The following is a 17,224-nucleotide window of genomic DNA, read 5'->3' as shown; positions in this document are numbered from 1 at the left end:
TCGGCAGGCAGACTCTCAACCACTGCACCACCAGGGAAGCCCAGGCATCACTTCTTTACAGGAGAAAAGGATTGAGAACGAAGGGGCTTTCTCCTCTTGAGGTTCTGTTATATTATTCAAGAAGAGAAGATCCCAGACTCCTCACTCTAAGACTTTCCTTTACATTTCATTGGCCCTAATTAGGTTACATGCCCACCCTAGGCCAATAGCTGGTAAAGATAAAAGGGTTATTGAGAATAGTTTTGATCAATCATAATTTATTCCTTGGTCAGGGTTTAGACCAAATTTGGTCAGGGTTTAGACCAAATTCTCTGATATCAAGTGATTTCCATCTGCTACAAAACTGAAGTTCCATTGGCAGACAAAAGGTGGGAAAATGTCTGCTGAGTAGGCAGTGAAGAGAGACTACCAGACATGTACGTGTATTGGGTTGGCCAAAAAGTTTGTTCGGGGTTTTCCATAAGGTGTTACAGAAGAACCCAAATGAACCTTTTGGCCAACCCAATAAATATATTTCTTCCCACTCTCATATTTCCAACTTCTTTCATGTTGGAGATTTTAGACCAAGATAGTGGACTGAGGTCAGGACCTACATGCCCTCCCTACTAAAATCTCTAGAAATGATAGAAAAGGGTGTGTGTGTGTTTGTGTGTGTGTGTGTGTGTTTTAATATGAACATAAGAATGCTAACAACCAGTAGAAACTAACACAACATTGTAAGGCAACTATACTCCAGTAAAAATTAATTTTAAAAAAAGGACTTTTCTGGTGGGCAAAGACTCCAGTGGGTAAGACTCCACGCTCCCAATGCAAGGGGCCTGGGTTTGATTCCTGGTTGGGGAACTAGATCCCACATGCATGCCACAACTAAGAGTCCTCATGTCACAACGAAGATCCTTGCATGCCACAACTAAGGTGGCACAGCCAAAAAAAAAAAGAATGCTAACAATCAATTATGAAGAGGGCCTTCAGAAACTTTGAGGGTCTCTGAAAAATATAAGGTAGATGGGATTAGATTGATTAAAGAAACTATAAGACTAAAAAGATCCAGAAGATGACTGTGAAATTTGGGAGCAGCTCTGGGCCACCTTAAGTTTAAAGGGTGTAGATACGGATAGCAGGGGAATGACTGACCTTTTTGTCTATCTTCATCCCCATTTGAGCTAATCATCGGGCACCAGAGGCATTCACCCTTGAAATGGGACAAGGGGATTCGGGCAAGAGAGGCAGAATAATGCCTCCACACACAGAGAAAATGAATTGCTGACAGACTTCACTGTCTGCATATCTTACCCCTCCTCCACAATCACTGGCAGCAGGCTACAGAAAACAGAAACGTCATCCAGAGAAAAGCAAACAGGGATTCCCAAATGCAAATGTAAACAGACACATAAGGATCACCAAATATTTAACGAAAACCAACTCCATGACTAAACAAATGCAATGATTAATACTATCCAAGGAAGCACCACTAATAGAACAAATATAAGGAGTTCTAAAAGAGCTGTAATTAATATCCTCAGAGCAATTAGAGGAAATTAAAAATATAGTTATATTATTTTTAAAAATTACGAGAGCTTGTAAACCTAGTGCTCAGACCTTGGCTTCTTTTTTTTTTTTTTTAATAGGATTGAAATTTTAAATTTATTTATTTATTTATTTTTGGCTGCATTGGGTCTTCGTTGCTGCGTGCAGGCTTTCCCTAGTTGCGGCGAGCAGGGGCTGCTCTTCGTTGCGGTGCACAGGCTTCTCATTGCGATGGCTTCTCTTGTTGTGTAGCATGGGCTCTAAAGTGCAGGCTCAGTAGTTGTGGCGTGCAGGCTTAGCTGCTCCGCGGCATGTGGGATCTTCCCGGACCAGGGCTCGAACCCGTGTCCCCTTCATTGGCAGGCAGATTCTTAACCACTGTGCCACCAGGGAAGTCCCCAGACCTTGGTTTCTAACAGCATTCTCCAATTAAAAAAAATCAGGACTCATTGAAAAAATGGCTGATTCTAGGACTGGGGCAAGAAATATTCAAGATGAGCCTGGAGCAGAAATATACCCATAAATATATGACCAATTGACTTTTGCCAAGGGTGCCAAGATCATTCAATGGGGAAAAAATTATCTCTTCAGCAAATGGTGCTGTAACAAATGGGTATCCATATGTAAAAAAATGAAGTTGGACCCATACTTCATGCCATAAACAAAAATTAACCAGCTCTAACAGATCTACACTGAGTATTCCACCCAACAACAGTAGAATACACATTCTGCTCAAGTGCACATGGGACATCCTCCAGGAGAGACTATATGTTAGGCCACAAAACAAATCCTAATAGATTTAAAAATATAAATATCATACAAAGTGTCTTCTTTGAAGATACAGGAGAAATCTGTGGGATTAAAAAACACACCTTTAAACAACCAATGGGTTAAAGAAGAAATCACAAGGGAAATTAGAACATACTTAGAGATGAATGAAAATGAAAACACAATATACCAAAACTTATGGGATACAGTGAAAGCAATGCTCAGAGGGAAATTTATAGCTGTTAAGTGACTACATTAAAAGAGATGAAAAATCTCAAATCAATAATCTAAGTTTACACCTCAAGGACTAGAAAAAGAAGAGTAAAATAAACCTAAAACTAACAGAAGGAAGGAAATAATAAAGATTAGAGTGGAGATAAACAAAATAGAGACTATAAAAACATCAGAGAAAATCAATGAAACCAAAAGTTGGTTATTTGGAAAGATCAACATAATTGACAAATTGCTAGACTGGCAAAGAGAAAAAGAGTGAAGATACAAAAAAACTAATATAAGAAATGAAAGTGGGAACATTACCACCAATCTCACAGAGATAAAAAGGATAACCTAGAATAAATGGACAAAAAATACACAAAAAATATCTAAACTGACTCAAAAAGAAATAGAAAATCTTAACAGACCCATAACAAGTAAAGAGATTAAATTAGTAATCAAAACCCTCACAACAAAGAAAAGTCCTGGACCAGATGGCTTCACCAGTGAATTTAATCAAACATTTAAAGAATTAAAACCTATCCTTACAACACTCCTCCCCCCAAATTGAAGAGGACATAACAGTTTCTAACTCATTCTATGAGGCCAGCATAGATATGATACCAAAGCCAGATAAGGACACCACATGAAAAGAAAATTTCAGACTACTATTCCTTATGAATATAGATGTAAATCTTCAACAAAATATTAGCAAATCATGAGAATATTCTCCTGTCATCTTCTAAAATTACTTACTGTTTTATCACTCACATTTATATCTACAATACATGTAGAATTTATTTGCATGTGTGGGGTGAGGTAGGACTCAAAAATACATACTTTCCATTTTGGCATCATTATTGAAAACACCTCCTGTTTTCAATACAGGACTTTCAACTGGACTCTATTTCATTGGCTTATTTGTCTATCCTTATGTCAATGTCTTACTGTCCTAATTTCTGTAACCTAATTATAAATGTTGATATTTAGTAATATAAATCCCCCAGCTTTGTTGTTCTTCAAGATTTCCTTGGCTTTTCTAGGTCTTTTGCATTTCTACATAAATTTTAGAATCAAATTATTTTATATACACACAGACACATATACAGAACCCTGCACAAATTTTTGGTAGAATTACACTGAATCTAGAGGTCAATCGAGGGAGCACTACTTTCTTAACAATATTAAGTCTTCTACTTCATGAATAAGGTATACTTTTTCATTTATTTAGGTCTTCTTTAATTTCTTTTAACAATGTTTTATAGTTTCAGTGTACAGGTTTTGTTCATTTTTGGTTAGATTTATTTTGAGATATTTAGTGCTTTTTATGCCATTAAAATTGTATTTTAAAATTTTCATTTTCTCATTGTTTGTTGTTAATATATAATAGAAATATAATTAGGTTCCCAGGACCTAGCTAGTTCAGGCTCTGATCAATAAGCTATCAGATGTTTTTTTCTACAGCCACGATTGCTGAGGTGATTGGAATGAAAAACTTAGTAAGAATCTTAAGGTTTTTTCTGATATGGCCATGGAGATGAAGTAGTTCCAGGTCTTTCAAATATTATCTACTAGTCAATTTGCTTCTCTCCACTGAAAAAATATTAATGTCAAACTGAACCACAATAGGATTAGGGCCACACACTGTTAAAGTTCTTTGCCTCTATTACTTCGTGGATTCAGGAGAAAAGAAGAAATAGATATGTAAATTATTTTGATACTCATTATTTTTTTAAAGATTTTTTTTTTAATGTGGACCACTTTTAAAGTCTTTATTGAATTTGTTACAATACTGCTTCTGTTTTTCGTTTTGGTTTTTTGGCCACGAGGCATTTGGGATCTTAGCTCTGCATTGGAAGGCGCAGTCCTAACCACTGGGCAGCCAGGGAAGTCCCCATACTCACTGTTTTTAACATAACCAGAAAGTAGTTATTGAGCCATGCTTCAATCATTAATAACTCTCAATAAATAGTAGTAGTGCAATAAAAGGGTAAGAGACCAGAACCTCCTCAACTTAGAGCAGTGTTTTTATAAATCTTATATATTATGAAATATTTGAGACTTGTAAATATAATGATGATATAAGTAGCCATATATCTACTCTTAGCTTAAGAAAAAAATTACCTGTATATTAAAACCTCTCAAATACCCCTACTTTGATAGAAACACTATTCTGAATTTCATGTTTATCATTTTTCTGCATTTGTATATATTATATATAAGCAATATAATATTGTTCTTGTTTTTAATTTTTATAAAAATTATTTCATATGTGTATTCTGTGACCTTTTAAATACTTAATATTACGTTTATGAAATTCATCTATATTGATAACTGCAGCTCCAGTGTGTTCGTTTTTCACTGCTCCATAATATTTCATTATATGACTGCATTGCAATATATTTATTCATTCTCATTTTGGGGGAGGCTATCCATAAATATTTTAAAATTCTTTTTATTTATTAAAATTTCTTTCTTAGCTTTATTGAGAGTACTCTGAAGAATACTTTTAAATTCTACCTACAGGTGGAACTTCAAGATGGCGGAAGAGTAAGACGCGGAGATCACCTTCCTCTCCACAAATACATCAGAAATACATCTACATGTGGAATAACTCCTACAGAACCCCTACTGAACGCTGGCAGAAGACCTCAGACCTCCCAAAAGGCAAGAAACTCCCCACGTACCTGGGTAGGGTAAAAGAAAAAAGAAAAAACAGAGACAAAGAATAGGGACGGGACCTGCATGAGTGGGAGGGAGCTGTGAAGGAGGAAAGGTTTCCACACACCAGGAAGCCCCTTCGCGGGTGGAGACTTCTGGTGGCGGAGCGGGGGAGCTTCGGAGCCACAGAGGAGAGCGCAGCAACAGGGGTGTGGAGGGCAAAGCGGAGAGATTCCCGCACAGAGGATCGGTGCCGACCAGCACGCACCAGACCAGAGGCTTGTCTGCTCGCCTGTGGGGATGGATGGGGGCTGGGAGCTGAGGCTCGGGCTTCGGAGCTTAGATCCCAGGGAGAGGACTGGGGTTGGCTGCGTGAACACAGCCTGAAGGGGGCTACTGCGCCACAGCTAGCCGGGAGGGAGTCCGGGAAAAAGTCTGGAGCTGCAGAAGAGACAAGAGACTTTTTATTGCCTCTTTGTTTCCTGGTGCACGAGGAGAGGGGATTAAGAGCGCCGCTTAAAAGAGCTCCAGAGATGGGCGCGAGCCGCGGCTATCAGCGCGGACCCCAGAGACGGGCATGGGACGCTAAGGCTGCTACTGCAGACACCAAGAAGCCTGTGTGCAAGCACAGGTCACTATCCACACCGTCCCTCCTGAAAGCCTGTGCAGCCCGCCACTGCCAGGGTCCCTTGATCCAGGGACAACTTCCCCGGGAGAACGCACAGTGCGCCTCAGGCTGGTGCAACGTCACGTCGGCCTCTGCCGCCGTAGGCTGGCCCCGCATCTGCACCCCTCCCTCCCCCCAGCCTGAGTGAGCCAGAGTCCCCGAAGCAGCTGCACCTTTAACCCCTTCCTGTCTGAGCGGGAACAGACGGTCTCAGGCGACCTACACACAGAGGTGGGTCCAAATCCAAAGCTGAACCCCGGGAGCTGTGCAAACAAAGAAGAGAAAGGGAAATCTCTCCCAACAGCCTCAGGAGCAGCGGATTAAATCTCCACAATCAACTTGATGTACCCTGCATCTGTGGAGTACCTGAATAGACAAGGAATCATCCCAAATTGAGGAGGTGGACTTTGGGAGCAATGATATATATATATATATTTCCCCTTTTTCGCTTTTTGTGAGTGTGTATGAGTATGCTTCTGTGTGTGATTTTGTCTGTATAGCTTTGCTTTTACCATTTGTCCTAGGGTTCTGTCTGTCCGTTTTTTGTTTTTACTTAAAAATTTTTTTCTTAATAATTATTTTTAAATTTTTATTTTAATAACTTTATTTTATTTTACTTTATTTTATTTTATCTTCTTCTTTCTTTCTTTTTTTTTTTCCTCTCTTTTATTCTGAGCCGTGTGGAGGACAGGCTCTTGGTGCTCCAGCCAGGCATCAGGGCTGTGCTACTGAGGTGGGAGAGCCAAGTTCAGGACACTGGTCCACAAGAGACCTCCCAGCTCCACGTAATATAAAACGGCGAAAATCTCCCAGAGATCTCCATCTCAACGCCAAGACCCAGCTCCACTCAACGACCAGCAAGCTACAGTGCAGGACACCCTATGCCAAACAACTAGCAAGACAGGAACACAACCCCACCCATTAGCAGAAAGGCTGCCTAAAATCATAATAAGGCCACAGACACCCCAAAACACACCAACAGATGTGGACCTGCCCACCAGAAAGACAAGATCCAGCCTCATCCACCAGAACACAGGCACTAGTCCCCTCCACCAGGAAGCCTACACAACCCACTGAACCAACCTTAGCCACTGGGGACAGACACCAAAAACAATGGAAACTCCGAACCTGCAGCCTGCAAAAAGGAGACCCCAAACACAGTAAGATAAGCAAAATGAGAAGACAGAGAAACACACAGTGGATGAAGGAGGAAAGCAAAAACCCACCAGACCTAACAAATGGAGAGGAAATAGGCAGTTTACCCGAAAAAGAATTCAGAATAATGATAGTAAAGATGATCCAAAATCTTGGAAATAGAATGGAGAAAATACAAGAAACGTTTAACAAAGACCTAGAAGAACTAAAGAGCAAACTGTAAACAGAGATGAACAACACAATAAATGAAATTAAAAATTCTCTAGAAGGGATCAATAGCAGAATAACTGAGGCAGAAGAACGGATAAGTGACCTGGAAGATAAAATAGTGGAAATAACTACTGCAGAGCAGAATAAAGGAGAAAGAATGAAAAGAACTGAGGACAGTCTCAGAGACCTCTGGGACAACATTAAACGCACCAACATTCGCATTATAGCAGTCCCAGAAGAATAAGGGAAAAAGAAAGGGACTGAGAAAATATTTGAAGAGATTATAGTTGAAAACTTCCCTAATATGGGAAAGGAAATAGTTAAGTCCAGGAAGCACAGAGAGCATACAGGATAAATCCAAGGAGAAACACGCCAAGACACATATTAATCAAACTATCAAAAATTAAATACAAAGAACAAATATTAAAAGCAGCAAGGGAAAAACAACAAGTAACACATAAGGGAATCCCCATGAGGTTAACAGCTGATCTTTCAGCAGAAACTCTGCAAGCCAGAAGGGAGTGACAGGACATATTTAAAGCGATGAAAGAGAAAAACCTACAACCAAGATTACTCTACCCAGCAAGGATCTCATTCAGATTTGATGGAGAAATTAAAAGCTTTTACAGACAAGCAAAAGCTAAGAGAATTCAGCACCATCAAACCAGCTTTACAACAAATGCTAAAGGAAGTTCTCTAGGCAGGAAACACAAGAGAAGGAAAAGACCTACAGTAATAATCCCAAAACAATTAAGAAAATGGTAATAGGAACATACATATCGATAATTACCTTAAATGTAAATGGATTAAATGCTCCCTCCAAAAGACATAGACTGGCTGAATGGATACAAAAATAAGACCCGTATATATGCTGCCTACAAGAGACCCACTTCAGACCTAGGGACACATACAGACTGAAAGTGAGGGGATGAAAAAAGATATTCCATGCAAATGGAAATCAAAAGAAAGCATGCGTAGCAATTCTCATATCAGACAAAATAGACTTTAAAACAAAGACTATTACAAGAGACAAAGAAGGACACTACATCATGATCAAGGGATCAATCCAAGAAGAAGATATAACAATTGTAAATATTTATGCACCCAACATAGGAGCACCTCAAAACATAAGGCAAATACTAACAGCCATAAAAGGAGAAATCAACAGTAATACAATTATAGTAGGGGACTTTAACACCCCACTTTCACCAATGGACAGATCATCCAAAATGAAAGTAAATAAGGAAACACAAGCTTTAAATGATACATTAAACAAGATGGACTTAATTGATATTTATAGGATATTCCATCCAAAAACAGCAGAATACACATTCTTCTCAAGTGCTCATGGAACATTCTCCAGGATAGATCATATCTTGGGTCACAAAGCAAGCCTTGGTAAATTTAAGAAAATTGAAATCGCATCAAGTATCTTTTCCAACCACAACTCTATGAGACTAGATATCAATTACAGGAAAAAATCTGTAAGAAATACAAACACATGGAGGCTAAACAACACACTACTTAATAACCAAGAGATCACTGAAGAAATCAAAGAGGAAATCAAAAAATACCTAGAAACAAATGACAATGAAAACACAATGACCCAAAACCTATGGGATGCAGCAAAAGCAGTTCTAAGAGGGAAGTTTTATACAAGCCTACCTTAAGAAACAAATAAGAAACTTAAGAAACATCTCAAATAAACAACCTAACCTTACATCTAAAGCAATTAGAGAAAGAAGAACAAAAAAAAACCCCAAAGTTAGCAGAAGGAAAGAAATCATAAAGATTAGATCAGAAATAAATGAAAAAGAAATGAAGGAAACGATAGCAAAGATCAATAAAACTAAAAGCTGGTTCTTTGAGAAGATAAACAAAATTGATAAACCATTAGCCAGACTTATCAAGAAAAAAAGGGACAAGACTCAAATCAGTAGAATTAGAAATAAAAAAGAAGTAACAACTGACACTGCAGAAATACAAAGGATCATGAGAGATTACTACAAGCAACTCTATGCCAATAAAATGCACAACCTGGAAGAAATAGACAAATTCTTAGAAATGCACAACCTTCCGAGACTGAACCAGGAAGAAATAGAAACTATGAACAGACCAATCACAAGTACTGAAATTGAAACTGTGATCAAAAATCTTCCAACAAACAAAAGCCCAGGACCAGATGGTTTCACAGGCGAATTCTATCAAACATTTAGAGAAGAGTTAACACCCATCCTTCTCAAACTCTTCCAAATTATAGCAGAGGGAGGAACACTCCCAAACTCATTCTACGAGGCCACTATCACCCTGATACCAAAACCAGACAAAGATGTCACAAAGAAAGAAAACCACAGGCCAATATCACTGATGAACATAGATGCAAAAATCCTCAATAAAATACTACCAAACAGAATCCAACAGCACATTAAAAGGATCATACATTATGATCAAGTGGGGTTTATCCCAGGAATGCAAGAATTCTTCAATATACGCAAATCAATCAACATGATACACCATATTAACAGATTGAAGGAGAAAAACCATATGATCATCTCAATAGATGCAGAGAAAGCTTTTGACAAAATTCAACACCCATTTATGATAAAATCCCTCCAGAAAGTAGGCATAGATGGAACTTTCCTCACAAAGGCCATATAGGACAAACCCACAGCCAACATCATCCTCAATGGTGAAAAACTGAAACCATTTCCACTAAGATCAGAAACAAGACAAGGTTGCCCACTCTCACCACCCTTATTCAACATAGTTTTGGAAGTTTTAGCCACAGCAATCAGAGAAGAAAAAGAAATAAAAGGAATCCAAACTGGAAAAGAAGAAGTAAAGCTGTCACTGTTTGCACATGACACGATACTATACAGAGAATCCTAAAGATGCTACCAGAAAACTACTAGAGCTAATCAATGAATTTGGTAAAGTTGCAGGATACAAAATTAATGCACAGAAATGTCTTGCATTCCTATTCACTAAAGATGAAAAGTCTGAAAGTGAAATTAAGAAAACACTCCCATTTACCACTGCAACAAAAAGAATAAAATATCTAGGAATAAACCTACCTAAGGAGACAAAAGACCTGTATGCAGAAAATTATAAGACACTGATGAAAGAAATTAAAGATGATACAAATAGATGGAGAGATATACCATGTTCTTGGATTGGAAGAATCAACATTGTGAAAATGACTCTACTACCCAAAGCAATCTACAGATTCAATGCAATCTCTATCAAACTACCACTGACATTTTTCACAGAACTAGAACAAAAAATTTCACGATTTGTATGGAAACACAAAAGACCCCGAATAGCCAAGGTAATCTTGAGAAAGAAAAACGGAGCTGGAGGAATCACGCTCCCTGACTTCAGACTATACTACAAAGCTACAGTAATCAAGACAATATGGTACTGGCACAAAAACAGAAATATAGATCAATGGAACAGGATAGAAAGCCCAGAGATAAACCCACGCACATATGGTCACCTTATCTTTGATAAAGGAGGCAAGAATATACAGTGGAGAAAAGACAGCCTCTTCAATAAGTGGTGCTGGGAAAACTGGACAGCTACATGTAAAAGAATGAAATTAGAACACTCCCTAACACCCTACACAAAAATAAACTCAAAATGGATTAAAGACCTAAATGTAAGGCCAGACACCATCAAACTCTTAGAGGAAAACATAGGCAGAACACTCTATGACATAAATCACAGCAAGATCCTTTTTGACCCACCTCCTAGAGAAATGGAAATAAAAACAAAAATAAACAAATGGGACCTAATGAAAGGTAAAAGCTTTTGCACAGCAAAGGAAACCATAAACAAGACGAAAAGACAACCCTCAGAATGGGAGGAAATATTTGCAAATGAAGCAACTGACAAAGGATTAATCTCCAAAACATACAAGTAACTCATGCAGCTCAATATCAAAAAAACAAACAACCCAATACAAAAATGGGCAGAAGACCTAAATAGACATTTCTCCAAAGAAGATATACAGATTGCCAACAAACACATGAAAGAACGTTCAACATCATTAATCATTAGAGAAATGCAAATCAAAACTACAATGAAATATCATCTCACACTGGTCAGTATGGCCATCATCAAAAAATCTACAAACAATAAATGCTGGAGAGGGTGTGGAGAAAAGGGAACACTCTTGCACTGTTGGTGGGAATGTAAATTGATACAGCCACTATGGAGAACAGTATGGAGGTTCCTTAACAAACTAAAAATAGAACTACCATATGATCCAGCACTCCCACTACTGGGCATATACACTGAGGAAACCATAATTCAAAAAGAGTCATGTACCACAATGTTCATTGCAGCTCTATTTACAATAGCCAGGAGATGGAAGCAACCTAAGTGTCCATCAACAGATGAATGGATAAAGAAGATGTGGCACATATATACAGTGGAATATTACTCAGCCATAAAAAGGAACGAAACTGAGTTATTTGTAGTGAGGTGGATGGACCTAGAGACTGTCATACAGAGTGAAGTAAATCAGAAAGAGAAAAATAAATACCATATGCTAACACATATATATGGAATCTAAAAAAAAAAAAAAAAAGAAAATGGTCACAAGAACCTAGGGGCAAGATGGCAATAAAGATGCAGACCTACTAGAGAATGGACTTGAGGAAATGGGGACGGGGAAGGTTAAGCTGGGACAAAGTGAGAGAGTGGTATGGACATATATACACTACCAAATGTAAAACAGATAGCTGGTGGGAAGTAGCCACATAGCACAGGGAGATCAGCTCCGTGCTTTGTGACCACCTAGAGAGGTGGGATAGGGAGGGTGGGAGGGAGGGAGATGAAAGAGGGAAGAGATATGGGGACATATGTATAACTGATTCACTTTGTTATAAAGCAGAAACTGAGACAGCATTGTAAAGCAATTATACTCTAATAAAGATATTAAAAAAAAATTCTACCTACATAGTGTCCATCTTTCTAACCAGGAAAAATATTAAGTGGTTTATTTTTTAAAACACTTGAAAAGCCAACATTTCATTTAAAGAATGTCTTAAGTCCAATATTGGATAGTATTTATGAATATCTCTCCCAAGTTTTGATTTCCTCTTGGCTTATTCATATATGGGGGAAATGAGGAGGGTAGTATAATGCTCTTTGTTACCTCTCAGTTGGATTTGTAAACAAGTTAACCTCTTTTTTTGGGGGGTGGGCGGGTAGTGTTTCCATTCTGTTTTGTCACAATGCTCATTAATATACAATACTTTTACTTCTATTTTAAATAAGTGTGATAGAGACCAATTTTTTTTTAAAGTCTGCAGGTTCTAATGTACTCTCTTTGCTTTTAACCTCTCTAGCATAACCCAAGGCAGATATTCCTCCTCCTGCTTTAAGGGGAGTGCTACAGATTTATAGCAACTTAATATCTAGCCATCTGCATGGCTCATTAGTAAACTCACACATGAACTGGGGCATTGTCTTATCTTTGCTGCAGCCTGCTAGTGCTCCTCTAGTGTGCTTGGCTATTATAGGTTGCTAAGCAATAATCCTCGTGCTTGCATTGTCCCCACCAATATGCAGAATGGAAGTAGATATGTGTTTGGTTACAGCTCTGGTCAAACACTTCTGTCTTAGAGCCATAAAATCAAGAAAAGAAAAGGAGGCACAGCAATAGCAGGGTCAGTAAATCAGAATTCTGAACAAGCCTATCTGTAGCTGTCTTTTGATTGGGTGATCTCTGAATTCATAAATTACAGCACTGCCCCAAGGGAAAATTAAGAGGTTTAATTGAATATAATTTCAAATAGGTACTGGGTTTTTTAGCAGGTCTATGCTTGGACATTCCTAAACCTTTTACAGATAGATAGATTCATTTACGTATTCACTCAATAAATAATTATTGATGTCATAGTGCCAGGCACTATGCTAAGCACTGAAATTCTTTTTCAGGATTGTCTTCCATAACTCTTGCGGAATTAAGAGGCTTTCACATTCTTTCCCAATATGCACACCTTCACCCCTGTATCAATCCACCTTCTAACATACAAAGTCCTATTCAGGCAATATGGGCACAAATGCTTTCAACTAAATAAGTAGGAACACAAAAGAATTCCTTATTCATATTTTGAAAGGTCCAATCTTATAAGTGACTTTTATCATTTCCTGCACTTAGTGCATGGCTCACTGCTGGGCATGGCCTCAGTACAACCCTATTTAAGGACATAAATAGGAATGAATTATAACCCACATTATAATAAGCTTTAACAGACTCTTTCTTCACAGAAGGCATATAACATTACAGGGACTGGCTGCTGATTAAACTGGTGAAAATTGACGCAGCGGGGCTACTTAACAGATGTGTGATGTTCCCTTTAAACACAGGTCCTGTTTGAAACTCAGCTGTCTTGGTCTTACCAGAATTTCTTACCATTTGTACATAATGTAGAATAACTACTACGAAAGGAGGAAGAAAAGAAGCACTATTAAACACTATTGTAATTAAAATTCAATAACTATAGGAAAAGGCATTTTCCTACAAAACGTTTTTAAACTTAGGGCTGTGTAATAAGAATAAAGCTGAGCAAATTAATAAAAAAGAAATAAGATTTCTCAAAACACAAGTTAAGCTCATAGCCTAAAAAATACAATGACCAGGGAAAGAAATAAGGAATTCCCATGGTACGTTTTTGTTTTGTTTTGTTTTTTTGCGGTACGCGGGCTTCTCACTGCTGTGGCCTCTCCCGTTGCGGAGCACAGGCTCCGGACGCGCAGGCTCAGCGGCCATGGCTCACGGACCCCGCCGTTCCATGGCATGTGGGATTTTCCCGGACTGGGGCACGAACCCGTGTCCCCTGCATCGGCAGGCGGACTCTCAACCACTGCGCCACCAGGGAAGCCCCACATGGTACGTTTAACCACAATATTTTCTATGCAAAGATATGTATTTGAGTGTATTCTGGGAGCTGCCTGGCAAGATAACATCCTTTTAATTTTGACAAGTATATAACAAGGATAAAGACACATCCTTTGACATGTTGAGACTAAAATAACGGTTCCTCTTCCCACTTCTTACACACACACACACATGTATTTACAAAGGGAGATTTAGAAATGTTAGGATTAATAGTGACTGATCACTGAATAAATAAGTACATTGCATTGCATTTGATAGCGCAACAAGCAACTGCAATGTTTTCATAAACTGGGATGAACAGACTTAAACAAACAAAACACATTTCCCTCTACCATACATTGAAAAGTGATAACAAATTGAAAGTATAAGAACAGAAAAGACCATAAACTCTTGATTGATATGTTTTCTAGAGAGGCAATAAATTACATGTTGGAATATATGTGTGAAGATTTGTAGGTGCAAATATGGCCATAAACTGATTAAAGTGAACACCTAATCAAATTTATAGCAAATTACCTAGATCGTGATTCTGTTTGGCATGTTTAAAACGCAAGAGTTCATTTATAAACCTGGCTCAAGTGAGTATGGTAAAGGCAAAGTGTATTTATGGGGTGATGGTGAAGGGTGGGAGTGAGGAGGAAGTAAAATCAAGAAACTGGTGGTACATACAGTGGAATACTCAGCCATAAAAAGAAACGAAATTGAGTTATTTGTAGTGAGGTGGATGGACCTAGAGTCTGTCATACAGAGTGACGTAAGTCAGAAAGAGAAAAACAAATACCATATGCTAACACATATATATAGACTCTAAAAAAAATGGTTCTGATGAACCTAGTGGCAGGACAGGAATAAACACGCAGACGTAGAGAATGGACTTGAGGACACGGGGCGGGGAGGGGAAGCTGGGATGAAGTGAGAGAGTAGCATTGACATATATACACTACCAAATGTAAAACAGATAGCTAGTGGGAAGCAGCTGCATAGGACAGGGAGATCAGCTCTGTGTTTTGTGACCACCTAGAGGGGTGGGATAGGGAGGGTGGGAGGGAGGCCCAAAAGGGAGGGGATATGGGGATATATGCATATGTATAGCTGATTCACTTTGTTATACAGCAGAAACTAACACAACATTGTAAAGCAATTATACTCCAAGAAAGATGTAAAAAGAAAAAAATGTTGACAAATGCAAAAAAAAAAAAAAAGAAAGAAGGAAACTGGTGGTAGGGGGCAGGTAGGGAGGGACTTGCCAAGAAACTTTTTAAAAGTTAGTGAAGCTGTGAAAACAGTACTAAGTTTATAATAAAGGCAAAATAAATGCTGAAAAGTTTGGTTCTTAATGTGTATGTATTATATATTTACTAATAAGAAGGAATAGTAAATAATACTTATAATTGGTTTAAAAGACAGAAAAACACTTTGGAGAAAAGTAAGCAACTACAAGTTATAACTACCATCTATATAGCAATTTATAGTTTAGAAAATGCTTTAAAAATTATTATTGGGACTTCCCAGGTGGCGCAGTGGCTAAGAATCCGCCTGCCAATGCAGGGGACATGGGTTTGAGCCCTGGTCCGGGAAGATCCCACATGCAGCGGAGCAACTAAGCCCGTGCGCCACAACTACTGAGCCTACGCTCTAGAGCCTGCGAACCACAACTACTGAGCCCACGTGCCACAACTGCTGAAGTCCGCGCGCCTAGAGCCCGTGCTCAGCAACAAGAGAAGCCACCGCAATGAAAAGCCCGCCTGACTCAACGAAGAGTAACCCCCACTCACCGCAGCTAGAGAAAGCCCGCACGTAGCGATGAAGACCCAATGCAGCCAAAAATAAATAAATAAAATAAATAAATTTATTTTAAAAAATTATTATTATAGTTCAGCCTAGCACATACTAAACACTCAATAGTTGTAAACCAAATTGAAAAGAATTTCAATTAACTAAAATATAAGTTGAAATTGTTAAATTTTAAATATTGTGAAAATTTTCTGTCATACAGGATTTCACTAAGTATCTAAAATTAGAAGAACTGTAGTGAAAGGGATGAATGTCTTGCCCAGTTATTTGTTGCCTTTTGATCATATAAATTTTCAACCTGCATAATTATGTGGGATTTGGGTTAAGGATTGGGCTGGAAGTCAAATAGAATAAATGTGTTGTCAAGTACAGAGGTAAAAAGAAGAAATAGAAAAACAGCAGGCAGGTTGAATCACTAGGGTTCTTCATTTTATTTTTGTATTAATGGGTTGTCTGCTATGTGTCAGTCAGCTCTCTTAGCTAAATTTTCTCTTTAAGCACAAGATGAATGGTTATAAACTTGCCTCTAAGTATCAGTAGAAGATGACGGGAATATATTTTAAACTATTTCCCAAACCGCATTTAAAATATCCCTGGGATCATATCTTTAAAAGGCAAAATCTTGAGGAACCCATCCCCAACTAAAATTTAGTAATAGTTTTGCATTCTGTTGTGTAGGAGAAAGTCTAGTTCTCTACCTTGGGATTTGACTTTATTTGCTGCTGTTCCTGCCACATTGCTGCAGATGCCTAATGCCAAACTGTCTGGTATACTCCGTGAACTCTGAAAGGAGAAAAGAAACACCAATTAAAAAGTGAAATGCTTTTCATCAAAGTTGCATCAACTCTCCCAATTAAAGAATGCACACAAATCCCTTGTAAAAATCACCAAACATTCCTCCCTAATTTTGCTAGGATTTAATGCTATATATTAGAAGCAAAGCAGTAATCACAGTCTATTTACTGCATTTACAAGATAAAGTTCATTGGCTCAGAATGTCATCACATCTTTCTATTGCTAACGTAGTAAATATGCTAAGAATATTATTCCAGATGTACATGAATCCTTGAATTATATAATACTTTCTAGAAACATAATTTGAGACCACAACACAGTGAAATAGGACATTTGAAATTGCTGCTGGTTTCTTTTACTATTAGAATCACCTTCCACGTTTGTGGTGGAAAGAAAAACGTTTTCACCTTAATTAAAGAAAGTAAAGGTTAGTTTTATGAATAAATGGTGACAAAATAGCTTTTTGTACTCATGCTGATGTACTTTTAAAACGATGATAACAGAATACTTTAAGACTCACATTA

The 17,224-nt window shown here is 38.1% G+C and overlaps 1 protein-coding gene across 1 annotated transcript in view; it reads right to left on the bottom strand.

Annotated features, from left to right (window-relative positions):
• Nucleotides 1-17,224, bottom strand: part of EFCAB5 (EF-hand calcium binding domain 5) — a 114,550-nt gene that overhangs the window by 79,249 nt on the left and 18,077 nt on the right. Inside the window, exon 4 of the mRNA XM_033423317.2 lies at nt 16,604-16,688. Coding sequence (XP_033279208.1) covers nt 16,604-16,688 — 85 coding nt within the window. The remainder of the gene's footprint in view (nt 1-16,603; nt 16,689-17,224) is intronic.

This window comes from Orcinus orca, chromosome 19, assembly GCF_937001465.1.
Source record: "Orcinus orca chromosome 19, mOrcOrc1.1, whole genome shotgun sequence".
Taxonomy (NCBI): Eukaryota; Metazoa; Chordata; class Mammalia; order Artiodactyla; family Delphinidae; genus Orcinus; species Orcinus orca.
The sequence above is the reverse complement of the archived record's forward strand: the minus strand, read 5'-3'. Positions and strand labels throughout refer to the sequence as shown.